Below are 27,133 nucleotides of genomic sequence, written 5' to 3'. Positions count from 1 at the left end.
AACTATTTGCTACATATGGGAACAACAAAAGATTAATACAAAGAACTGCTTCAGATTATAAAAATACTAGGTTGGTGCAGAAGTAGTCGCAGTTTTTACCATTGAAACTAATGGCAAAAACTGCAGTTACTTTTGCACCAACCCAATAAACGTGAAACTCACTCCCTCAACACATACAACAGAAAAATGGGCAAAGGATACAAAAAGACAAGAAGGAAAGAAGGAAGGAAGGAAAGAGGTGAATTCTTACAAGGAAAGATTCTGCACTTTATTGCCAACTCTCTCAAAAAGTAAGTTGAGGTATCGTTTGTCAATTGCCAGACTGATAAATGTTTAAAACCCTGACAATACTTATGTTGGTGAGGGGCTGATGCAATGGGCACTCTCATTGATTGTTTGCAAGGGTACAAATTGGCTAGCCTTTCTGGAGGACAATTAGAAAACCACATAAACATTTACACAGTCACACCTCCTAATCCAACTGTATCACTCCTGAGGATTTATCCTAAAAAAAGAATCTGAGAAGAGCACAAAGATATATAGCCAAGGATATTCTTTAAAGCATTCTTTATAATAGTGAAATACTGAGAGCAATCAAAATGTCCCTCAAAACAACCGTGGTTTAGCACATCATTTCACATTCATAAAATGAAATATTTGTGTATATATATGTGCGTATGCATGCATATATGAAGATTGCAAGATAGCATGTATACTTTGATTCTCTACATATATATTATATATATAGATAAAGATAAATCTGCACATGTTTAAGCATAAAAAGGTCTGCGTAAAGTAATCATCAAAAGGCTAATGACAATTGTGTCTGGGCAGGAAAATACTAGAAGATGCTCTTTCTATCCTGTTTGTACCCTTTTGCATTGTCAGAATGTTTTTCTTTTTTTTTTTTGAGATGGAGTCTCGTTGTGTTGCCAGGCTTGAGTGCAGTGGCACAATCGCGGCTCACCGCAACCTCCGCCTCTCGGGTTCAAGCAATTCTCCTGCCTCAGCCTCCCAAATAGCTAGGATTACAGGCGCCAGTCATCATGCCTGGCTAATTTTTTTATTTTCACTAGAGACAGGGTTTCACCATGTTTACCAGACTGGTCTTGAATTCCTGACCTTGTGATCTGCCCGCCTCGGCCTCCCAAAGTGCTGGGATTATAGGCGTGAACCGCCACTCCCAGTCACCTTGTCTGAATTTTTAAAATCAGAATTAGAAAAATAGGATAAAGAGACAAATAAGCAATGAATGGATAATTCTTATTTTCTGAAAGTTTCTACGGAAAATTTTTGCTTCGTGGAGTGGCCTTTTGTTTTCTAACAGTTTTTGTTCTTGAGCCACAGAACTTCAGTGGCCACTATGTTAACGCTGCAAATAAAAGTAACAAAAAGGCAAAAAGGTCTTTATCAATCAGCAAAAATATCAGAAAAGGTTGTTCCAGAGCTAAGAAGCACATCCATAAACAGATGACGGACAGGGGTGTTTCGCTGGACCCGGGAAGAAGCAGCTTGCCACTGTCACCCTCCTTGACACCATTTCCCCCTCCTTGACACCACCTCCCCACAGGTGGCAACTGGGCCACTGCCCTTTTCCCAGATTCCCCATCTCCAAAGACCTTCAAAGACCTCAAATGCTGTCCAAATGTATTCTATCCATAGATACATAATCTAACACATCCAAATATATAAATCAGGCCGGGTACAGTGGCTCATACTTGTCATCCCAGCACTTTGGGAGGCTGAGGCAGGTGGATCACTTGAGGTCAGGAGTTCGAGACCAGCCTGGCCAACATGGTGAAACTCCCATCTCTAATAAAAATACAAAAATTCGCCAGGCATAGTAGCATATGCCTGTAGTCCCAGCTACTTGGGACGTTGAAGCACAAGAATCACTTGAATCCGGGAGACCACACCACTGCACTCCAGCCTGGACAGCAGAGTGAGCAAGACTCCATCTCAAACAAAACAAAACAAAACAAAAAACAAACAAACAAATACACACACACACACAAACACACACACACACATATATATATATAGAGAGAGAGAACATGCAGGATCCTGGAGGTATATATGAAACCTCTGAATTTTTCTGCTTTCAATTGAGGACTTCAGTGCAGTGAATACTACCTCAGTTCAGGTCAGATTTGAAAGCCATCTTGAAGCACAGTGCTTTAGTAGTCATTAAAAGAGTCTGTCCCTAAAACAGCCTCGTCATCAAGTCTCTAAGTCTCCAAGTTATAACCTTTAAACAGTTGTCAAATCCTGGCCTGGAATATTAAATCAAGTGATTTTCCACTGGCTTCCTAAGTCTCCCTCTTCTTATCAAGCCAAGACTTGGCTAGAAATACTACAATGGAAAGCGAGAGTAACTAAGATCTGTTCTGTTAATTTGGAATGACATTTTACATGTTAGCTTTGCAAATCTAATACATATCAACCAAGGTCCTGGCAAATCATGCTTCATCAAGATAAAGATCAAGAAATGACCAAATCCAAAGCATGCTCCAATCCCATGGAGACACTGAGTCATCCAAGAGTTAGTCTGAGGCATGTCTTCATGCATTTACTCATTCATTTACTAATTTGTCCAACAGATTTTTGTTGAATAGACAGTGAGGCTCAAACACTATGCTTAGGTACTTGGATGCCAAATAAAAATAAGACACATCCCAGCTGGGAGCGGTGGCTCACGCCTGTAATCCCAGCACTTTGGGAGGCCAAGGTGGGTGGATCACGAGGTCAGGAGATCAAGACCATCCTGGCTAACACGGTGAGACACCATCTCTACTAAAAATGCAAAAAGTTAGCCGGGTGTGGTGGCAGGCGCCTGTAGTCCCAGCTACTCATTCGGGAGGCTGAGGCAGGAGAATGACGGGAACCCGGGAGGCGGAACTTGCAGTGAGCCCAGATTGTGCCACCGCACTCCAGCCTGGGCGACAGAGCAAGACTCCATCTCAAAATAAATAAATAAATAAATAAATAAGTAAATAAGACACATCCCCTCAGACAGTCACTGTCTACAGAGAAGCAAACAAGCAAAGAGGCCATAATAATATGCAAGACAGGTGATCTAACAGGTTTTGTATGAAATGCTGTGTGAACACCAAGGAGGAGGGAGATCAATTCTTTTAGGAAGGTTAGGAAGGGTAGGAGCAGGTGACATCAGAGCTAGGATTTTCCCTGGCAGAGAAAAGTAAGATAAAGGCACAGGGCTGGTGATGATGCAGGGACGTTTGGTGGTGCATGGAGAAGGGGTAAGCCAGCCCAACTGGAAGCAGGATCAATGGCTTCTGTTGTTTCTATAAGAAGTGAATGGAGGTAGCTATAAGGATGCCTACCCTTTGCTGGACTCTAAGTTGTTTCCTTCTATTAACTGCATAGAGTGTGTTCCTGACCTTGGGGTAATGTTCTTCCTCACTGTCATTTCGAAAACACAGCCCTATCTTCTCTTGTTCTGGGGCGCCATGTTGCCCTCACCATGAGCCAGTGTCTCCAGTGTCATCCTTCTGCCAGCAGTTTCACCCTAATGCTCGTGTCTGCAGGCTGCTTAGGGCTGTCTGTAAGGTGGTTCCCAAGGATCAAAATGCACTTTGGCATCTGTCTAAAATTCCACCATTTCCAAGATGGCTCAAACTCTCCTGCTTTGGAGGCCTTTCCTCGTCCACACACTGGTCTCTCAACTCCTTTACCACCCATTGCCTGCACTTTCAGTTTCATCAAGCACTGATTACATGATGGCTTATACAGTTTTCCCTTTGTTTTGCACACATAAATGATATCTGTACATCCCAGGAGGCCAGGGGCCATGTTTCACATGTCACTCTGCTCCTCACAGCCCCTGGTACAGTATTGCACCCACAGAGCACACCTGGCACCTTTGGCAACCTGTTCACCATGCAGTCTAGCCATCTCACTGAGGCTGATGGCCCACAGCTGGATTCAGAGGTGCCTTTGTATTTTAAATCTTTGAATAGAAATACATCAGTATAATAGAATGCCTTTGATAGAACGAAACCTTCATACCATAAGAAGAATAGGGCTACCAATATAATCTGTTAAATTGAAAAAAATAAATTCATTTACACACATTTTCCTCCAATTCTGATACTAAAATTTGACCAACAGAAGCTAAAGCCAAGACTCACGTGTACTCATTCTTAGCATCAAACTTTTCCCTCGGATACTATTCTCCACCATAAATAAATCCAGGAGGCTGAGTGTGGTGACTCACGCCTGTATTCCCAGCAGTTTTGGAGGCCGAAGCAGGCGAATCGCTTGAACCCAGGAGTTTGAGACCAGCTGGGCAACATGGTGAGATCCTGTCTCTACAAAAAATACAAAAATTAGCCGAGCGTGGTGGCACACATCGGTGGTCCCAGAGAGTTGGGAGGCTAAGGTGGGAGGACTGCCTGAGCCCAGGAAGTTGAGGCTGCTGTGAGCCAAGATCTCGTCACTGCACTCCAGCCTAGGCGACAGAGTGAGGCCCAGCCTCCAGTAATAATAATAATAATAAAACTTAAAAAAATGAAACCAGGACTCCTCAGAGATGATTGATTTCATATCTTGGGGATAGAGAAGAGTTGGCATTAGCTTGTAACATATTATTATTACCAGAACAAAGATAATTTTGAGAATATCAGGGGCTGGTGCTAAGAGGACAAAGAAGCAACTTGTAACAATTTATGAATCAATAATAATAACCATAGCAATGTAGTCAATTGACATAAATTGTTTGTGATAAGGAATGGGTTTGTTTGTTTGTTTTATTTAAAAGACTTAGATAAGGTGCACCAGACTATGGTTGTACTTGTATTAACCCAAAAGAAGGGTGAATAGAATAAAATGTGATTTAGGTGATTTTCGTAAGTATAGGAGAGCTTATGTGTAGGTATCTTGTTCTGTTGAGTACTGATATGCACTTGTCTTTACCTGTCTAAATAGAGAAAGTTAGAGTTTGAGGGCAGGTGGACAACATGGCGAGACCCTGTCTCTACAAAAAATACAAAAATTAGCAACAAAAATTAGAAACAAACCCGGTTTCTAAACACAAAGAAACTGAAAGTCAACCAGCTTGTCCTAAAAAAATACGAATTGACCCAGGAACAAAAAGACCGGCTAGTCAATCTCAGTTGTCCCACCTGATAAGCAGGCCAAAAGAGGTTCACCAAGCCGGGCGTAGTGGTTCATGCTTGTAATCCCAGCACTTTGGGAGGCTGAGGTGGGTGGATTGCTTGAGCTCAGGAGTTCAAGACCAGACTGAGCAATAGGGCATAACCCCACATCTACCGAAAATACAAAAATTAGCCCAGTATGGTGGTGTGTGCCTGCGCTCCCAGCTATTCAGGAGGCTGAAGTGGGAGGATTGCTGGAGCCTGGAAAGTTGACGCTGCCATAAGCCGTGATTGTGCCACTGCCGTAAGCCGTTATTGTGCCACTGCACTCCAGCCTGGGCAACAGAGTAAGACCCTGTCTCAAAAAAAAAAAAAAAGAAAGAAAGAAAGAAAGAAAGAAAGAAAGAAAGAAAGAAAGAAAGAAAGAAAGAAAGAAAGAGGAAAAAAAAGGTTCAACAGAACGTTCAAGGGTGATAAATCCACCAAGTATCTTTCTGGGAGTTGCAATGTGCAAACTTGTTTCTTCAGCCTGTGGTAGATGAAGCTTCTAAATGTGTCTTGTAAGTATAAGGAGACCAAGGCTCATGTACCTCCTTCTCCAGATGTAGAACTCTCAACTCTGTTGTTGGATGGGGTACAAGGAGCTCCCCAGGTCCTTGTAATGGGCCCTTGGCTGTGAGAGAAGACTCTGAAAGCCTGTCAAATCCATTCCACCCTTGGCTAAACCTGTCAAAGCTATCACCATTCTCAAATGCTAGAACCTTCCCTGCCCCCAAGAGGGGTACAACAGCCAGGGTGACAGAAAGCCAAGATTCAAATATTTAAGGACAAGGAGGAAAGATAAATGAAGTAAGAACAGAGAATACGCACAGTGAAGTGGGAAAAACACCCATTCCAGCCTGCAGGATTCAGAAACACTTTAGAACATTTGAAAGCGTGAGTAATAGGCATGCCGCAGAGGTAGGAAAAGTTGGGCTCAGCTGTACCCTAAATCTACGTATTCTCTGGGGCCCACCAGTCTCCTCGGTTGGCACAGGAAGAGGAGGAAAGACTGCTTCTAACTCCAGTCCTACCATCAGGCCTGCTTGTTGGGGCTGCTCCTGAGAAGGTGACCTCAAGAGAGCATGAGAAGGGAGGGATCCAGTCCCAGGGGGCTGAGTGTGCCCCCTCCCTGTTTCAGATGTCCATCCCTTCTTTTTAAATCAAGTCCCACATTAACAGGCCTTACCCGGCACTGTGGAGATTGCATGTGGGGCCCTGGACTGTTTCCCTCAGCTGCATTTCTTACTCTTCTCCTGCTCTTCTCTGCACCAAAGCAGGTGTTGTTCCCCTAATTCCTGGTGACTGTCAGCTGCTGGATAAGTTTGCCTGATGGGAGGTACTGGTCTGAGTTTGCCTGATGGGAGGTGCTGTTCTGAGTTTGCCTGATGGGAGGTGCTGTTCTGAGTTTGCCTGATGGGAGATGCTGGTCTGAGTTTGCCTGATAGGAGGTGCTGTTCTGAGTTTGCCTGATGGGAGGTGCTGGTCTGAGTTTGCCTGATGGGAGGTGCTGTTCTGAGTTTGCCTGATGGGAGGTGCTGTTCTGAGTTTGCCTGATGGGAGGTGCTGTTCTGAGTTTGCCTGATGGGAGATGCTGGTCTGAGTTTGCCTGATAGGAGGTGCTGTTCTGAGTTTGCCTGATGGGAGGTGCTGTTCTGAGTTTGCCTGATGGGAGGTGCTGTTCTGAGTTTGCCTGATGGGAGGTGCTGGTCTGAGTTTGCCTGATGGGAGGTGCTGGTCTGAGTTTGCCTGATGGGAGGTGCTGGTCTGAGTTTGCCTGATGGGAGGTGCTGTTCTGAGTTTGCCTGATGGGAGGTGCTGTTCTGAGTTTGCCTGATGGGAGGTGCTGGTCTGAGTTTGGAGGCAGAAGTTGGGATGGGTGAAGCCCATCTTTGGTGAAATCCCCGTCTTTGCTTGGCTAGGTCCCTGCTAGAAACTGCTCCTCCTCTACGGCTCCAGCTCCCTCTGAACAGACCTGGATGATACCAAGCTCTGCTGGGTGACATGGTCCTCGTTTCTGTCCTGCCACCTCCTGCCCCTGCCCCTCAAGCTTAGGAGTGGTTGTAGCTTCAGGGATGGTGGCTGAGTGCCCAGTCTCTTGTTTTGGCTTATCACTGTGCAACCGTTTCCTGCATTAAATACTCAATGCCTTAACTACTAAAGAGATTTCCTAGTTGGACCCCAACAGACAGATGTGAAAAGGACAGCATCTGCCTGCACTTGAGACAGGCCAGTTTGTGACCGGGCAGAATGGGAAAACTTGTAAGAAAGGGAATTTCCTGCCAGGCGCGGTGGCTCAAGCCTGTAATACCAGCACTTTGGGAGGCCGAGATGGGTGGATCACGAGATCAGGAGATCGAGACCATCCTAGCTAACACGGTGAAACCCCGTCTCTACTAAAAAAAATACAAAAAACTAGCCGGGCGAGGTGTCAGGCACCTGTAGTCCCAGCTACTCGGGAGGCTGAGGCAGGAGAATGGCGTAAACCCAGGAGGCGGAGCTTGTAGTGAGCTGAGATCCAGCCACTGCACTCCAGCCCGGGCGACAGAGCGAGACTCCGTCTCAAAAAAAAAGTAAGGGAATTTCCTATTATTCTAAAGGGTGGGGTCTGTCTCTCTGTGGCCACACCTGGAGATACACCTGCAGGCAAAACCCATAAGTCAAGAGAAGGGATTCAGAGGACAGGGAAGATGCAATGTTCTCTGCCATTGATATGGTCAGCAGAATCATGGATAAAAGAAATGAGAGAGAATGACCTTTAAGATAAATGTTGAAATTTATACCCTGGCATGTATAGCATGTTATCATCCACTGAGTAAAGAAGATGCACATAAACATTTCACATCTATACATGCATGTATGCTTATGGATGCATAAGATACCACCAGAAGCATTTTTACAACAGTAGCAATTGTCTCTTGCTGCGATGGGGAGAGGAACTGGGGTCCTAAGAACTGGAGAGAGAGGAAGGGTTTTTTTCTCTGCATACTCTTTTTTACCTTTTGAATGTTGTGTATTTTTAAAAAATAAAAACGATCCAATAAAGTCAATCTAAATGAGCGAGTGGCTCTGATATCCTCAGCTTTTGATCAACCAGGGCCAGCTGCCCTAGTACATGGGAGGTGAAATGAGTCAGGTACCCCGGACCCTGAAAAGGCTCCAAATCACAAGCCCACATGTCGGGGCTGCACTCATCACGGCCCATGGTGTATGCATTTACCCTGACTGGGATCCTAATCACCCCAGTGGTTTGACTGAGCAGACCAGCAACCATTTCAGTGGGTGTTTATGGCACATGAGGCATAGGACTAGGTACGAGTGGACATGACCCTGGACTTAGGGGGCCAGACTTCAGTGCTGGCTCTACTCCTAGGTAGCTGAGACAGAGACAAGTCACTTCACCATTCTGGGCCTCGGCCCCGTACTGTACAGGTTCAGATCTCTCAACTCCCTGTTAAACAAAGCTGACAGACACGCCTGGTCTGTAAACTTTGCTTGACAGGGAGTTGAGAGCTCTAAAACCCTTTATTTATTTATTTACAACAGACGCTTTATTTATTTATTTTCTTTATTTTATTTTCTAATTTTCTTTTTTGTATCTTCCTGGTCCAGAGTTGTATTTGGGTCAAGGAGTGCATTCTTCTTCTATGAGTGGGACTTTAAACAAACCCTCTAAGGGCTCAGTTTCTCACAGCAAAAGCAAGAAGAGGACCCACTCCCTGTGTCCCTTGTCCTAGAGGACAACACAAAACCCACAGGAACAAGATGACTGTGATCTGAGTGCTGTTGCGCCCCACTGCTGAGGAGCTGATCTCAGGCTGCAGCGAAGCGGTTTCGTAGCCTGCAGCTGTGCCCTTAGACGGGATGAGGCAGAAAGCCTCACATCTCCTCACACCCAGAAGGCAGTGAGAAACGTCTAGTGACAGCCTCCCAGGTGGATAGGGAGTTGAGTGGCCAATGGCCTTGTAGTAGCACCTCCCAAGCCTCTCACATTCTCACGCTCCGAGAGGGTCACAGGTCACTCTTGCAGGACTGAGATCAGCTGTGCTCCAGCCTTGCCTACATGGCCCATGTGGAGATGTGCAAGGTCACTGGGGTGCTGTGGTGGAACCTGTCCTCTGCACTCCCCTCCTGACTTTGAGAAGCTAAACAGCTAGTAAGGGAGAGGAGACATTTGTACATGATATGGCAGGAGGACAGTTCTGAAGCAACTGGTATCTCATGGATAATGACTTAAGAGCCCAGGATGCTCAGGAAAAAAGAGGTTCTACGAGGCTGAGGTTTTCCGGGGCCACAAAACAGCCAAGGGAAAGGCAGAGCCTGGGGCACACTCTGCCTGACAGCTCCTCCGCACCTCACCCTCACTAGCTCCTTGCAGTCTGGTACTCCAAGGGGGATTGGGGGTGCTCCCCTTTTGCTACCGACCCTAGAGGACCCCTAGGACACCTAAGCCAAAGGCTCCCCTGTGTGCAGTCCCGCAGTCCCACTTCCCCTACTCCTAGCTCATTGCAGAAGGCTTCCATTATTATTTCCAAGTCCAGGAAAGTCTTCTGGAATACGAAACTGAGCTGCTTCTCATCTGAATCAAAGCTACAGTGCGAACTCAAGTGAGTTGGATCGCAGCAGGTCTCAGACGTTTCTAATTTGGGGCCCCCACTCATGGTTTTGTCGAAGTCTGGAGTCAAAGAAGTGGCATCACTTGTTCCTTGCTCAGCAAGAGGGAGCTTATCCTCTCTCCCACCAGTGTCAGTTTCTGCCTGAAATGTGAGTCGTTTTCCCCTGGCTAGATGAAAAGGAGCCACCTACAAAAATGTGTGTTTCTCAAGGAAGTGGCTTTCCAGAGGCTCCTCCCCCACAGTCCTGCCTGGAAATTGCTACCTGGACAGAATCTTTCTATTCTACATCCTTCCTTGTGGCTATAATTGACCCATTTCTATCACAGCACCTACAACATGTTATTCCATTCATTGGCATCCCTGCCTCTCTGTCCTAATACGCTTGAGCTCCTTGGAGAAGGCTCTGTATCTTCTTCCATGTATCCCCACCTTGTTCAGTGTCTGGCACATCTTAAGGATTGACAAATATTTATTGACTAAATGATACGTGAACAGATGAATGGATGATCAGTGTCCCAGCCCTCTTCCAGGACTCCTCCTACTTCTTAGCACTGAGGCAGCGGAGTCCAGTCCAGGGTACTTGCCTTTTGTTTTTAGTAGTGGCCACCAGGCTCAGAAATTTACCTAAAGAGGACTCAGCAACCACTTTCCAACAATAAGGCCACTCCAATAAGATGCAGAGCATCCCATGCTGCCAAGATGGGTCTTCACCTACTTCATCTCTTTTAATTTTCACAATGGTTTTGAGATAAGCATTACTGTCCTTGGATTTCCAGATGAGGAGCTAAGGCCCAGAGAGGTTACATGAGATCACCCATTAGTGGGCAGAGGGTAGATTTCACCCCAGAGCTCTCTGCATAACTCCCTACAGCTGTCTCCCTGTGTCAGCCCTGGACAGAATTCAGAGAGCTGGCAACAGAGCTGGCTGGGGGACAGGAGAGAAATCTGACCCTTCAGGCCACTTCTCCATGTCTCAATAGGACATAAAGAAATGAGACTGATACAATATGAAAGCTTGGATGGTATAAAGTAACCCAGTCAAGTCTCTGGGCATGAAATAATTGGATGAATAGAACAACACAATCATTTAGTGCCTACAGAGCTGATCCAAGTTTTTTTGGAAGATTGCTGAAGGGTGGTTGTGGGCAGCAGTAAGACAGCAATTGCTGCGAGACATTTGTCTCCGCTAAGGAGGCAGCAGCTGCGACTGTCACTCAGCCTCGGCACTCACATCCCACAGTGTAAGGAAAGGCACCTTAGAATGCAGCTACACACACACATATATGTATTTTTGCAAACCACTATTTCCTGTTTTGTTCTCTATTTATACTTTACATTTAGTTTTGAGAAAGCGCCGGTGGTTTGGTGTTTGGGTTGTTTCTAGTTCAATCTTTATCTATAAAGCAAATTCTCCTTTCAAGATGATTTTTTGTAATATAAACCAACTGTATAGCTAGATTCCTTTCAAATACTTTGCTAATAAAAATTCTTACAACTTCAACAATAAAGCAACAAGATTCAAATAACACAAATCTCAACTCTCCAAGTCAGCACCCCCCAAGCAGGAATCCATTCACCAGTCTTGCCGAGGCTGGGCCGGGGGGCGGCGGGGGGGTTGTGAGTTCCTCGAGGAATTCCAACACAGACATTTTCACACGGATTTTCAGGCACATAGATGCTCATCCTGAAGTACAGAAATGTGTAACTATGATACCTTCATTATGATACTCTTTGGAAATCATTGAGGTATCCAAAGCACTTTGTTACTGCTATATAATGACATATAGCAACTCAATGTTTGCCCTCCAAGAACTGTCTAAGAAAGACACCACCTCGGACCCAGGGTAACAATCAGCAGAAAATAAACATGAAAACAACACCAGAACCAATTCCTTCACCTCTTGTGCAGGTCAAGGAGAGATGCATCTAGAGGTAAAAGGCAAGAGCAAGTGCACAGTTATCATGAAATTGATTTTGTTTCTCCACATTCGGTAGCTGAAAGCTGTACTTCCCCAATAGACAAGGACCATGTTTCTACAAGGACCAGGAAAGCTGGCTTTGCATTGCAGTGGACAGTAAGCAGAACAGCAGAGTGACTCTTGAGTATCAGTGTCCGACACTGTCAAACGGAGACTTCAGTACTTGCCGGGGCCATGTCACCAGGCTGCCATAAGGATCTCATGAGAAAATGACCATGAGATCCCGTCATAATCAGTAAACCCTGTGTGATATAAATTACTATTCTTCCTGGCTAATTATTTTCTTTTGTTCTCTTTGCAGAGAACAGACAGCCAACAGAAACTCTGTTTTCCAACCATCTTGTTTGCAGTGTCCCTAAAGACAACATAAACCAGATCATTTCTTTTTATTTGCCAAGCAAAAGAAATAAACGCATCCAGACAATGTCACATTCCTCATCTTTTCCTACAGAGCATCGCATTAGTCCTGTCTCCCATCTTGATGATGCCCACCTCATGGGGGTGAAGCTGCTACCAACGCCCTGGTATTAGGAAGGATTTTAGAGCTCTCCAGAAAGCTGTGAGCCAGAGAGGAAAGCTTGGGTGTTGGGTGCCTGACACTGTCACCATCACTGTCTGTCTGTACAGTCACTACACACTGGTTTATTCTCCCCTCTTATTTCACAAAGAAAAAGCCCAGGTACTTCAAATACTAGAAATGTAAAATGTCTCCAGGTCTGAGAATAGAATGGGTGAAAGGGTGGGAGCAAGGAGCATAGGAAAGCTCCCCCAGTGTGTGTTTCCCTAACTTACAGGAAAGAAGACAAAATGCAGACTAATTTGCTTCTGGTCAGCAAGGATCACAAAGGCTTCTCGGCTGTCCTGATAGGCACAGTCCCAGCACTGCTCCAGCAGGGACACTGTAGGCAGGTCACTACTTCTTGGGCCTGTGTCCCCCAGTGGCCACGCTTACACAGCCTGTTGGTTCCACAGGCTTCACAAGTACTGCAAGACCAAGGTCAAAAGCAAATTCTTAACCTTCAAAGGGAAGCACTGGCCAGAAGCGGACTACTCTCTTTCTCTCCTCAATCATCCCTTCAATCATTTGACAGTATTTTCTGGGGACCTACAGTGGTCAGACATTGCAGAGCACAGGGACGTGAAGTTGAACCCAGAACGATCCCTTCCTTGGATGTTCGTGGGCAGATGGGAGGGAAGCAGACCACCTCTGGTCGTCACATCTCCTCTGAGTCCCAGCCCATCCTGCCTCCCCACTCCCCCGCATAAACACGGGTCCCCTTACAGGCAGGTCCCTCTAGCATGTTGTGGTGTGCAGACAGTGCACAGCTGAATTCCCTATGTCCTGCGTCATTGACACACAGCTTCTCCATTGCAGTCTCCCAGAATCGCTCTGAGCCTACGATACATGGGCAGGTCACGCAGGAAGAAACAGCCACCACACACACTTAGTCCAGACAAGGACAGTGGCCAATAATCACAAAGGCAGAATCTCTGGAGACCAGACCTGGCCCACAGCAAAACCACCAGATTCATCTTTGAGTTGTCCCTGAACAACCCCTCTTTCCCTCAGAGCACCACACCTGTGGAAGGGAGGATTCCACAGCGTTGGTGGCCTCTCCCCTCACACTCATGTCCCCTGGGCTGTGGGCACTGATCCTGACACACACCTCTGCACAGAGGGCCCAGCTCACAGGACCCGCAAAGCAACAAATAGTGGGTGAATAAATAAATGAATTAATAAAATGTACATACGTGCATGTATTATTTTATTAAATTCTTACTACAAGCCTTTAAGGCAAATATTATTACATACTCCCACTGTATAGATGAAGAGTCTGTCAAATCTATACAGATGACAACTCAGAAAGGCTCCAGGTCTTGCCAAAAGTCACACAAGTCCAGTCTAGTCCAGTCCCTCAGCCCTGGCACCTGGTCAACGATAGGTTAGCTGCTGAAAGATCCAAGAAGTTTTATCTCCCAGCGCTTCTGTTTCTAGCTGGAGGTGGGTGGGAGATGTTGCATTTTACCAGCTGACTTCTTACGACCAAAAAGTCAGGAAGCCTTGCAATCACCCTGAGACAAGTCAACCGTAGTATTACCACAGATGGTATCTTGCATGGTGAAAATCTACGTGACCTCTTGGGGCTTTGCATATGGTGAATCCCCAGCCAATATGGTTTGATTGACTCACAGAAAGAAAGGGAGAGAGAGAGCAATACAATGATACAATTGAGGACTTCCACTTCTTAGTTGCAAAAAGAAAGGTCAGAAAAGGAAAAGTAACAACACTTTTGTCCTGCTCTCTCTCGGGGGTTAGCCAGCAAACAGGGGCTTACTGGATTATTTTCTAGGTCTTCTCCCCTTCTCAAAGGTCTCCTAGGGCCATGCAACAGCTGTAAGTCAATTCTTAATTAGCTTTCACAGTTTACCTTTTGAAAATCCATATCTGTGTGAATATTTATTGGACGCTTACTAAATGCAAGGCATTTGTCCCAGGCCCTGAAGATACAAAGGGATGTCAAATAAGTTTGCAAACAGAAAGGCACACACAGCATCAGGAGTGGCCAGACTGGGACAACCATCCACACTTACTGCAGGAACCAAGAAGGAAAGTCCCACAAAGGTCAAAGCACCAAACAGGCCAGGCATGGTGGCTCATGCCTGTAATCCCAGCACTTTGGGAGGCTGAGGCGGGCAGACAACCCGAGGTCAGGAGTTCGAGACCAGCATGGCCAACATGGTGAAACCCCATCTCTACTAAAAATACAAAAATTAGCCAGGCATGGTGGTGCATGCCTGTAGTCCCAGCTACTCAGGAGGCTGAGGCAGGAGAATCACTTGAACCCAGGAGGCAGAGGTTGCAGCGAATGGAGATTGTGCCACTGCACTACAGCCTGGGCAACAGAGCAAGACTCCGTCTAAAAAAAAAAAAAAAAAAAAGGCACTGAACAAGTCCAGGGTTACTAAAAACAAAGGCAACAGGAATGTGTCATTAGGTTAATTCTTAATTTCCAGAGCAAGAGGAACAGGGATGGAATTAGCCTACTGCTTAAAGTATACTGGAGAGTTAGCTAGTGATAAGGAGACTCCCGAAATGCCTCCGGACTATTTAGTTTCAGTTTAGCACAGAAAGGGGAAGGGTCTCAAACTGGAGGTGGCAGACACATACTAAGAAATGGGTCTGCAGCTCATCACTTTAATGAGCCCAACTCTCTCTCAGTGCAGACAAAGCTCAGCCTCGAGTAGAGCAGTTTACAGATGGAGCCTCAGAGTGGCCGCTGGAAAATGTTTGAGAAACCCAGGAAAGAAGAGAAGTATTGGAAGAGCAGAAAGGGGCACATTTTATCCCAATTTCCAAAAGAGGTTGGATTTGGGATGTGAATAATCAGAGAACTGATTATTAAACAAGCTAGTAACACTTATTAAAGAATGTGGTAATTACTGATATTGGAACATTGGCTCCCTAAGAGCAAATGACTGTACTTTAAAGTTTAAGGCTTCAGGCTGGGCACAGTGGCTCATGCCTGTAATCCCAGCACTTTGTGAGGCCAAGGCAGAAAGATCACTTGAGCCCTGGAGTTCGGGACCAGCCTGGGCAACATGGCAAAACCCCATCTCTACTTAAAGTACAAAAATTAGCTGAGCATGGTGGCATGTGCCTGTAGTCCCAGTCCCAGCTACTCGGGAGACTGAGGCAGGAGGATCTCTTTAGCCCAAGGATGTAGAGGATGCAGTAAGCCCTTGATCTAACCACTGCATTCTAGCCTGGGCGACAGAGGGAGGCCCCGTCTCAAAAACAAGCAAACAAAAACAAATAAAGTTTAAGGCTTCACCTAACTAGATTTACTTTGGGGGAAAGGGAGGGGGACAAATAGGTGGGAAATCAGAGGACTGCTATAACCATGGGCCATCTTGATTGCAAAGTATTTGATAACATTTCCTGAGATTATTTCATGGATCAGATAGGAACATGTGAGCAGAAGGATAATACTATTATTATCCTTAATATCTTGACTAATGAGACACCACCCAGGATCCTGGTTGCGTGATTGATGACAGCACCAATCTGCAGATGATCTCCAGTGGCACGCCACAGGTCTCTAGTTGTAGTTCTATTCTATCCAATAACATGAATGAAGATTTGGAAGGCAGGTTTATCATCAGATAAGCAAACAACATAAGTTTGAGAGGGATGGCTAATGCTACAGATTTCAGGATTGCAATTCAAAAATTTTTAGTTAGGTAGACCAAATCAATCAGATGAAAACTTTAAAAGATAAAAAGGGGCCGGGCGCAGTGGCTTATGCCTGTAATCCCAGCACTTTAGGAGGCCGAGGCAGGCGGATCACGAGGTCAGCAGTTTGAGACCAACCTGGCCAACATGGTGAAACACCTCTCCACTAAAAATACAAAAAAATCAGCTGGGTGTGGTGGTGCGCGCCTGCAGTGCCTACACTCGGGAGGCTGAGGCAGGAGAATCGCTAGAACCCGGGAGGCAGAGGTTGCAGTGAGCCGAGATTGCGCCACTGCACTCCAGCCTGGTGACAGAGCGACACTCTGTCTCAAAAAAAAGAGAAAAAAGATAAAAAGGATAAAATGTCACCCCCAAATGTACCAAAGAGACTTGACAGGAACGGCTTGCTATGTGAAAAAGATTTGGGAATATTGCTAATGACAAACCTCACTTAGATTTTGGTGTGGGTCATTTTATCAAAAAGCTAATGGGAATATAGGTTGTATAGGATCCAGATCAGGGGAAACAATAACCGATTATCTACGATATCTGGAGTTTTCCACTTGCAAGAACTAAAACAAATATTGAATCCAAAAGGAGGAAAGAGAAAGGTATATAGAACTTTCATCTGGGGAACAGTAAATAACTGACGGGAGTTAGCTTGGACAGAGACGGCTGATTCCATGTGGCAGCACAAGGTGGAGGCACAATGTGGTCAGCAGCCCCCAAAAATGACTCCCAATGATCCCCATCTCCTGTGTAGCCCTCTCTCCCCCTGTATGAAGGGAGAGAGTATCCAACTATGAAATTATTAATTCAGAGGATGATTACTCAGAATTCTTGCTGTCTAAGACCCGGTCTAACTTTAAAACGGAAAGCAGTAATTAATGTTCTTTCTTACCTCAGCAGCAACAAGAGCTAAATGAGATACCAGGCATCACAGCCAGTGGGTATTTAGTCTACAAACAGGAACCCCCTGCATGCACGTGAAACACAGAACCAATAACTGGGAAGCGTACAAGACAAACAAATGCTTAAAACAGGCTGAACACCTGAAGAACAGGACGTGTGGGTTCATCCTCACTCTTCTAGAAGTGTATATTTCTCCATGTGAATCCCAATGGAATCCTGTTCTTTCTGCTTTCATTCTTTCTGTCACTCCTTTATAGGGTGAGAGTTGCTCTTTTCTTCCTGAGGCAGATCCCAAACTCTAAGAAGTCCAATTTGGTAAGGACATTAGAGCCTATTGAGATTACAAGGCGGCCGGGGGTGGTGGCCCACACCTGTAATCCCAGCACTTTGAGAGGCTGAGGTGAGTGGATCGCTTGAGCCCTGGAATTTAAGACCAGCCTGGGCAACATGATGAAACCCCATCTCCACCAAAATACAAAATAGCCAAGCATAGTGGCATGCACCTGTGGTACCAGCTACTCGGGAGGCTGAGGTAAGAGGATTGCTTGAGCCTGGGAGGTTTCAGTGAGCCAAGATCACACCACTGCACTCCAACCTGGGCAACAGAGTGTGAGACCCTGTCTCAAAACAAAACAAAACCAAAACAAAACAAAAAAAAAACAAGCAAACAAACAACAACAACAAGAAGAAGGTCAGTATAGAAAAAGAAAAATATCTTCTTCATCCCAACCATCAATCTCTCTTATCAGCCTCTTGTGATATTTCATAACAAGTTTTCAAAAAGTATCTTTGCTCTGGACCCAAGGGGCAGAGGTAGTCAATTAAGATGAAACCAAAAGATGTGATCACAGCAGAGTGACGGTTACAAAGAAGGTGCTCAATAGATGCTTATTGAATTGGTTTGCACTGGATTGGATTGAATTAAACAGATTAAAGTGGAAATGCTCAGGATGAGGCATTTAATAAACTTTCATCTAATTGAACTGGGCTGGCAAAATAAGTCATGATAAATTCATATCCTGGAACATAATTTCCTCCTTTAGAAACAGTCATTCCCTAGTCCCAAAGCAGCCTGGAGGGGCACATTCGGGCTTCTCTATGTACTAACAAGGAAACATCTTCAGAATGTATTAGTCTGGTGGAAAACACCAGTCAGAAGTAGCCAATGAGTATGTGCAGTTATTTCACTTGTATGTTATCCAAACTGCATACAAGAAACAACATATTATGTGTATATGTATGTATATGTGTGTGTGTCTCTCTGCGTATATAGTTTTTAGAGCACATTTTGTTCAGTGTATTGATTTAAATCCACCTGAGTGTGCCAGGCAGATGGTTGAATACTCACTTCGATAACCTAGCTGAGTAGTATATGTGTTGGTTTCCTAACACTGTCATAATGACCACAAACTTGGTGGCTTGGAACAACAGAAATTTATTTTCTCACAGGCCAGAAGTCTAAAATCAAGGTGCCAGCAGGATTGATTCCTTCTTGGGGCACTGAGGGAGGATCTGAGAATCTGTTTCCTGTCCCTTTCCTAGCCTCTGGTATTTGGCCAGCAGCTACATCACTCTAGTCCCTTCCTCCATGGCCTCATGACCTTATTCCCTCTCTCTGTGTCTCTGTATTGCCACATGGCCTTCTTATAATGACACTAGTCATTGGATTTACAGCCCACCGTAATTTATGATCTTACCTTAACCAATTATGTCAGCAAAGGTTCCATTTCCAAATAAGTTCACCTTCTGAGGTTCTAGATGGACATGAATATTGATGTATACTGTAAATAGTATACTTCAACCTTTCAATTGGGGAAAATGATGCCTTTTATCTTATTAGGTATAGTGTTGTGCTAATTAACTCATACATTTAAAACAGTCTTTTGCTATCACTTAAAAGTCTTTGTCTTGCTATATCCTCAGGGAAGATGAAGAAAATCTGATAGCCCTTCTTGTAATATTGCCATTTTTTTTTTTTACCTTCCTGCTAATTTGTGCAACTAAAGTTTTCCCTGTAAATTTAGATTTTTTTCCAATTTAAAATATTTTTCTTAATTGCAGTATAATTTACCTACAGTCAATTTCACAGGTCTTAAAAGTACAGTTTGACTTTTGAGTTTTGACAAATGTCAAATGAGTTACACCAATGTAACTCATTCCCTAATCAAAATACAGAACATCTTCATCACCTTAGAAAGATTCTTTTTTTTTTTTTTGAGACAGAGTCTTGCCCTGTCACCCAGGCCGGAGTGCAATGGTGTGATCTTGGCTCACTGCAGCCTCCTCCTCCTGGGTTCAAGTGGATTCTCCTGCCTCAGCCTCCCGTGTAGCTGAAGTTACAGGCGCTCACCACCACGCCCGGCTAATTTTTTGCATCTTTAGTAGAGATGGTGTTTCACCATGTTGGCCATGCTGGTCTCAAACTGCTCACCTCATGATCCACCCACCTTGGCCTCCCAAAGTGCTGGAATTAGAGGCTTGAGCCACCGCGCCCAGCCAGAAAGATTCTTTATGCCTCTTCCCTGTCAGTCCTACTCTTCCAAAGACAGATACTATTCTATCACCACAGATTAGTTTTGTCCATTCCTAAGTTTTATATAAATAGAATCATATAATATATACACTTTTGCATCTGGCTTTGTTCGCTCATAATTATATTTGTAAGTATACCAGCAGTTCATTTCTTTTTATTGCTCAATAGTAGACCATTTTATGTGAATATGCCACAATCTGTTAATTCATTCACCTGTTGATGGACTTTCTATTGTTTCCGGTTTTAAGCTATTTTGAAAAATATCTGCCAGAAACATTTCTCTACAAGTCTTTTGTGGACATATGTTTTCATTTTCCTGGATAATTACCTGGAAGTAGAATTGTTGGTTCATAGGGTAGGTTATGTTTAACTTTACAAAGTACTGCCGATTTTCCAACCGTTATACCATTTTCACCCCCAGCAATGTAAGAGAGGGCCAGTTGCTCCATATCCTGACCGAAATTGGAGCTGTCAGTCTTTCATTTTAGCAATTCTAGTGGGTGGAATTTAATTTGCAATTCCTGGATTATTAGAGATGCTGAGCCCCTTTTTATGTGTATATTGGCCATTTACACATCTTCTATTTGAAATGGCTGTTCAAGTTTTTGCCCAAATTTTATGGGATTGTTTGCCTCTTTATTGAGCTGTAGGAGTTCTTTATATATTCTAGAGACAAGTCCCATGACAAATATAAGTACTGCAAACCTCTCTCCCAGTCTGTGGCTTATCTATTCACTTTCTAAATACTGTCTTTTAATAAGCAAAAGTTTTAAATGTTTGAAGTTCAATACAGCAACCTTTTGTTTTATGATTAGTGGTTTCTCTGCCCCTTCTAAGAAATGTTTCCCACCCCAAGATCATGAAGATATTCTCTTGTGTTTTCTTATAATTTTTTATGGTTGTACTTATCACAGTATAAAACCTATGATTCGTGTTAATTATTGTGTGTGATGTCATACAAGGTGGAGGGTTCACTCTTTCCCCATATGGATATAGAGTCATCCCAACATCATTTGTTGGAAACACGTTTCTCTCCTCATTGAATTCCTTTGGCACCTTTGCCAAGATAGATGAATCGCATTAATCTATTTCTGAACTCTTGATTCTGTTTTATTGATGTTTTTGTTTATCCTTATGCCAATTCCAAACTCTCTTGGTGACTATAACTTTATAGTAAGTCTTGAAATTATGTAGTATAAATTCTCCAACTTTATTTTCCTTTTTCAAGATTATTTTGTAATTTACATTTGAATTTCCATATAAGTGCAAAAAACCTGCTGGCATTTTAATTAGGAATGCATTGAATTCAATTTGGAAAGAATTGAAAATTTAACAATATTGGGTCTTACAATCCATACATAATGGTATATCTCTCCTTTTACTTAAGACTTCTTGAGTTTGTCTTAGAAATACATGTGCAGTTTTTGGTGTAGATGTCTTGCACATTTTGTTAAATTAATCACTAGGTCTATTTGGGTTTTTGATGTTATTGTGAGTAGTACTTTTACTTCATTTTCCAGTTAATTGTTGCTTTTACACAGAAATACAATTGATTTTTGTACAATGACTTTGTATGCTAGTAGTAAACTACTTCTAAGTGACCATATATAGTAAAGCTTTCTGTACATTCCTTTAGATTTACTATATACACAATCATATCATTTGTGAATTATAAATCATACTTCTTTGCAATCTTTTTGCCTTTTAATTTTTTAAATTTCTTTTCTTGCCTTGTTACAGTGCTTGGAAATCCAGGATATGCTGAATATAAGTAGTGAGAAAGGACATCCATGCTTGTTCCTGATTTTAGGTTAAATTTTTAAAATCTTTAAAGTATGATGTTATCTTTAGGTATTCATAGATGCTGTTTATCAAATTGAGAACGTTTCCTCTGTTCTTAGTATCCTAAGAGGTTTTTTTAAATCGTGAATGGACATTAAATTTTGCTAATGCATTGTCTACATCTATTGGGATGATCATATAATTTCTATCATTTATTCTGTTATCATGGAGAATTACACTGATGGATTTAGAATGCTAAACAGGCTTGTATTCCTGAAGTAAATTCCAGTAGATTATGACATGCTATCCATTGTATGAGTTGATGAATTTTATTCGCTAATAATTTCTTAAGGATTTTTGTATCTACGTACATAAAGGATGTTGGTTTACAATTTTCTTTTCTTATAGTATCCTTGTCAAGTTTGATGACAGGATTATGGTGGCCTCAAAGCAACAACAAAGAAATAAGAAGTGTTTCGTCTGTCTCTGTTTCCTCAAAGAGCATATATAACATCTATTGTTTCTCCCTCAAGTATTTGATAGAATTCACACAGAAGTCATCTGAGTCTAAAAGTCTTTTTATGGAAAAGTTTTTAATTACAAATTCATTTTTTTTAATATAGAAGTTTTTTCTGGTTTTCTATTTAATCTTATGTCAGATTTGGTCAGTTGGGTTTTTCAAACAATTTCTTGTGAGTTTATTAACATAAATTGTTTATAATACTTCCTAATTATTATTTTAATATTCTTAGTGATGTAGATATGCCTCCTCCTCTTTCATTCCTCTGCTGGTAATCTGCATTTTTCTTTCTTTTTCTTGATCAATTTCGCTTGGGGTTATCAATCTTATTCATTGATCTGTTCAAAGAACTTTCGATTTGCCAATGTTTCTCTATTGTCTGAGTTTTAGTCTATTGATTTTTGCCCTCAATTTGATTGCTTCATTTTTTCTACTTTGGACTTAATTTACTCCTCTTTCTCTAGCTTCTTAAGGTGGAAGCCTAAATAATTGATTTTAGATCTTTTTCCTTTTCTAATATGAATATTTTAACACAAATTCCCCTCTTCTCGCCACTTTAGTCACATTCAACAAATTTTAGTATGCTGAGCTTTCTTTTCTGTTTTTATCAGTTCAAAATATTTTCTAATTTTCCTGGTGATTTCTTCCTTAACCCAAGGGTTACTGGGTAGTATGTTTTAATTTCTACATATTTGGGGTTTCCCTGATGTTTCTGCTATTGACTTCTAAAACACTCTGTATGATCTCAGTCCCTTGAAATGTATTGAGACTTGTTTTATGGCCCAGCTTATTGTCTATGTTGGTGAATGTTCCATGTGCATTTGAAAAGAATGTGTATTCTGTAGTTGTATAGTGTTCTATAAATACCTATTAGTTAAGTTAGTCGATAGCGTTTTTCAAATCCTCTATACCCAGGTAAATATTTCAGTTGTTCTATCAGTTGCTAAAAGTGCGGTGTTAAAATCTGCAACCATAATTGTGAAATTGCCTATTTGTCCCTTTATTTCTGTATGTTTTTGCTACATGTATTTTGAAGCTCTGTTATTATAGTACAAATACATTAAGAGTTTCATGTCTTCTTGATGGTTGGACTCATTATTTTGAGTGTCCCTCTTTATTTCTGATAAAACTGCTTGTCTTTAAGTCTACTTTGTATGATATTGCTATAGCAACTTCATCTTTCTTATGATGAATGTTTGCTCAGTATCTTTTATTGATCTCTTACTTGTAACCTACCTGCAATTTTGTATAAAAAGTCTGTCTCTTGTAGCCAACATAGTTGGATCTTGTTTTTGTTATTCAGTCTGATAATCTCTGCCTTTTGATGTAAGTGTTTGCTCCATTTATATTTTATGTAATTATCGATAGATGATAGACTTGAGTTTAAGTCTACCATCTTTCTATTTGCTTACTTTTGTCCTTTTTTCTCTTTTCCTGCTTTCTTTTGAATTAATTTTTTATAATTTATTTTCATCTCTGCTTTTTGCCTATACACATCATTGCTTTCTTTCTTGGCTCAAGTTCACTTATACTTTGTTCTTCAGTGGCTAATCTGTCGCTAAGCCCATCCAATGATTTTTATGTCTTATATTGTATTTTTCAGTTCTAGAATTTTAATTTCTACTTGTTTTTAATCTTTAGAGTTTCCATTTCTTTTCTAAAATATCCATCCCTTTTCTTTAAATTATTTAACATATTTAAAATAGTTGTTTTAAAGTCCATTATCTGATCATTGCAATGTCTAGGTCCACTGTGGATATGTTGCTTTTTTTTTTTTTCTTATTGAATCCACAGTGGGAATGTGGTTTTTTGTTTTGTTTTGTTGTTTTGAGATGGGGGGGGGTCTCAATTTGTTCCCCAAGCTGGTCTTGAACTCCTGGGTTCAAGCCATCCTCCCTCCTCAGCCTCCCGAGTAGCTGGAATAGACTATAGGCACACACCACTGCCCTCAGCATGGATATGCTCCTGTTGTCTATATTTTTCTTGACTGTGAGTAACATTTTCCTCTTCTTTACATGTCTAATTAAACAAAAATTAAACTCCAAAAATTGTGTTAAACAGTAGATAATGTAACATACTAATTTTTTTGCTTGATTTGGTTTATTTCCCAGAGTCACAAGCCCTTTTCTCTATCTAGGGGCTATTCAAATTTGCCTACAATTGAGTCAGGCTAGTGCTGAGCGCAGCTTTGTTTAGGTTGAGTTTACCTGTCGTTTGCCCAATACCCAACCAGTCTCCTCTATTTTTTGTTTACCTTTGAATTCAACTCCTGCGAGAGTCCCAGGATGCAAAAACCAGAAGAATGTAGGAAAGGATGTGTTTTTTATCTGCCTATTAGCCTCTCCTTCACTGGTCTTTTCTCAGCAAAATTCAGAAAGGGGAGGTCTGGGGTCTTTTAAAAATGAATTTGTGTGTTTTGTGTATGAGTTTTGTGCCACTTAAGAATTTATTGCTTTTCAGCAACAAATCCATCTTTCTTTCCCCTCTCTGTGATACTGGGGCCCAATTCTGCAGACATTACTTCTTTGCCAGTTGGCTTAATGTTAGGTCCTGTCAATAGAGGGCATTGGAGCCACATTGCAAGTCTGGAAGAGGCAAAAAGGACTTTTTCTTCTTCCAATGTTTTATTTTTCTACTTGGTGGCAAGTAGATCAATAAGCAAGGGTCCTGGCAGTGTGAAACAGAGGAGGGCAGTTACTTGGTTTAGCAGCAAGTGCTCCCCGGTATCAGTCAACTTGCCCTGTCCACGGACAGAAGTCTGACTCTCAACCTTGCAGGGGCTCCCCTATTCTGGGTTTCTGAGTTCCTTCATCATTTACTTTTCTTTCAACTTTCAGAGTAGTTACTGCTGTCTTAGAGTTTTTTATATTAACACTTCCCTATTCCAATTGCCGACGTGGTTTATGTCTTCTGACTGAATCTGAGGGTCCTTCGGATTCCAGTCCCTTCTAGTAGCACATGCTGTTATGTAAAGCCCAACTGATTTCTCCTCGTGAATTCTCTGGCTATGGTAAGCCCACTCTTCCATTGCAGACCCAGGTTACACTCTCACTGTTCTCCAGACAGCACTATCTTTATACACACAATTCCCGACTCCCGTAATCCCTTTCCCACCTCCCTTTTCTGGCTAGGTACATGCAAAGTCATCCTTCCAGATGGCTCAGAGGGCATCTCCTTGGCGAGACTCCAGTCCTCCATCCACCTATGCCTGCCTACCCGCCCCCCGCCCCAGGTATGGAACCTATAACTCTGCTAATCCTACGAAGAGCTTATTTCTCTCCAGAAGAGAGTCCATCGAGATTTTTTTGTGTCCATTTCTTTTCACTGGTCTCATAGAAAAGTATGGTTTTAATTTCTCCAGGTTTTTCTTGGGGCTTCCCAAGACCAAACGTCTTTCACATCCTTCTACATCCCAACTGGAAGCAGAAGCTTCTAGATATTCTTGCATATGCAAAGAAAGTTCCTGGAAGGATATGTTGCTGACAGGGCTTATGACTGAGAAATGTGGAATGGGGGTTAGCACATGAAGGGTGGAGAAAGAAATTCTGACTTTTGGCTACAGTCTTCATTATTCATTTCTTTTTTTTTTTTTTTTTTTCCTGAGGCGGAGCGTTGCTCTGTTGCCCAGGCTGGATCTTGGCTCACTGCAACCTCCGCCTCCTGGGTTCAAGCGATTCTCCTGCCTCAGCCTCCTGAGTAGCTGAGATTACAGACACCCACCACCACACCCAGCTTTTTTTTTTTTTTTTGTATTTTTAGTAGGGACGGGGTTTCGCCATGTTAGCCAGGATGGTCTCGATCTCCTAGCCTCATGATCTGCCCACCTTGACCTCCCAAAGTGCTGGGATTACAGGCATGAGCCACCACGCCCAGCCTCTTCATTTCTTTACTCAACAAATATTTCTCAAGTGCCTCCTATGTGCCAGTGTTCTGGACACTGAGGATGCAGTACGAGCAACAACAAAACGTCACTGTTCTCACGGAACTCATATTTGTGAGAGACAGACAATAAACAGCAAGTCAGGTGATGATAAATATTATAAGAATAAATTAGATTAAGGGGGATAGAGCATGATGGCAGTGGGCATGTTATTTGACATTGATGGTCTCGGTCTCGCTAAGGTATATTTGAGCACAGACTTTCAAGGAACTTAAAGCTATGGGCATATGGGAGTGAAGAACATTCCAGGCAGAGAAACCAGCAAGTGCAAAAGTCCTGTGGTGGACAGTTTGAAGACAGTCAGGAGGCTAGGGTAGTGGGTGCAGAGTGGCAGAGGGAAGGAGGGGTAGGAAATGGGGTGGGAGAGAAGTGGGGGCGGAGCACAGAGTGTCTTGCAGGCCACTTAAGAGCATTGGCTCTTTTTCTGAGCAAGATGTGGAGTCACTGGGCATTTCTGAGCTGAGCAGAAATGTGATCTGACTCATTTAAAAAGGCTCGCTCTAGCTGCTAGATGGAGAGCACAGCTTTGTGAATTCTGTACTAATTTACTAATTTGCATTTTCAACATGAACATGTGTGTGTGTGTGCACAACTTATGTAACTCAATATAATTCAAGAAAAAGGTCTGCTACAAAATAAGCCCTGGCAGGATGCCCATAGTTACTGGAGGCCAGGCCCCAAGGCCAGGTGCCCATGGGAAGGCAAGATGGGATCCAGGGTTCCACTTCTTAATTTTAATTTCAGCCTTTCAGATGCAGGGTGCCCAAAGGAGAGTCTGGAAGGGCCAGGAGAGAATGTGGGCCAGAATCAAATTGCAATATGTTACAATTTGCATTCCAAGTATACCTAATTTTCAGAATCAAAACACAGTATTTTATACCTATGTGTATATATGTACACACACACACACCCCTATTTAATTTTTAAAATTGGCTTAGCTCTCCAAACATCGTCTCCTAGCAGAGAATATTATCCAGTTGTCCCTTTTTTTTAAATCTCTGGAAAGGATAAAGTGTGGCAGCCAGGGCTGGGCTCACCTGTAAACCCAGCACATTGGGAAGCCAAAGCGGAAGGATTGCTTGAGCCTAGGAGTTTGAGACCAGCCTGGGCAACATAGTGAGACTATGAAAATGAAAAAATTAGCCAGGCATGATGGTGTGACCCTGTGGTCCCAGCTGCTTGGGAGGCTGAGGCAGGAGGATCTCTCGAGGCCCGGAGCTCAAGGCTGCAATGAGCTGTGTTCGCACCACTGTACTCCAGCTTGAGCAACAGAGTGAGACCCTGTCTTGAAACTAAACAAAGTGGCAGCCAGAGCCCGAATGAGGGCTTTACACAGTCAGTCAACTCAGCTCATCCTCACAATAAGCCTGTGCTGGAGGCATTCCTACCTATTTTACAGGTGAGGAAATAATGGCTATAGGAAGCAAAAAGAGGGATCAGTAGGCTTGAGGGAGGAAGTGA

At 42.9% G+C, this 27,133-nt stretch overlaps 1 protein-coding gene across 28 annotated transcripts in view; it reads right to left on the bottom strand.

The window, feature by feature from the left end:
* Nucleotides 1-27,133, bottom strand: part of SCML4 (Scm polycomb group protein like 4) — a 121,693-nt gene that overhangs the window by 75,323 nt on the left and 19,237 nt on the right. For 12 of the 28 annotated variants that reach the window (XM_065543630.2, XM_065543627.2, XM_074037367.1 and 9 more), the window contains exon 1: nucleotides 4,152-4,323. The exons of the other annotated variants lie outside the window; for them this stretch is intronic. In XM_065543630.2, the coding sequence (XP_065399702.1) occupies nucleotides 4,152-4,203 (52 nt within the window). In that variant the 5' untranslated portion in view covers nucleotides 4,204-4,323. Of the gene's footprint in view, nucleotides 1-4,151; nucleotides 4,324-27,133 lie in introns of those variants that run through there. 28 annotated transcript variants of the gene reach the window in all.

This window comes from Macaca fascicularis, chromosome 4 (genome assembly GCF_037993035.2).
Source record: "Macaca fascicularis isolate 582-1 chromosome 4, T2T-MFA8v1.1".
Classification (NCBI taxonomy): Eukaryota; Metazoa; Chordata; class Mammalia; order Primates; family Cercopithecidae; genus Macaca; species Macaca fascicularis.
This window is presented reverse-complemented; position numbering and strand designations above follow the sequence as displayed.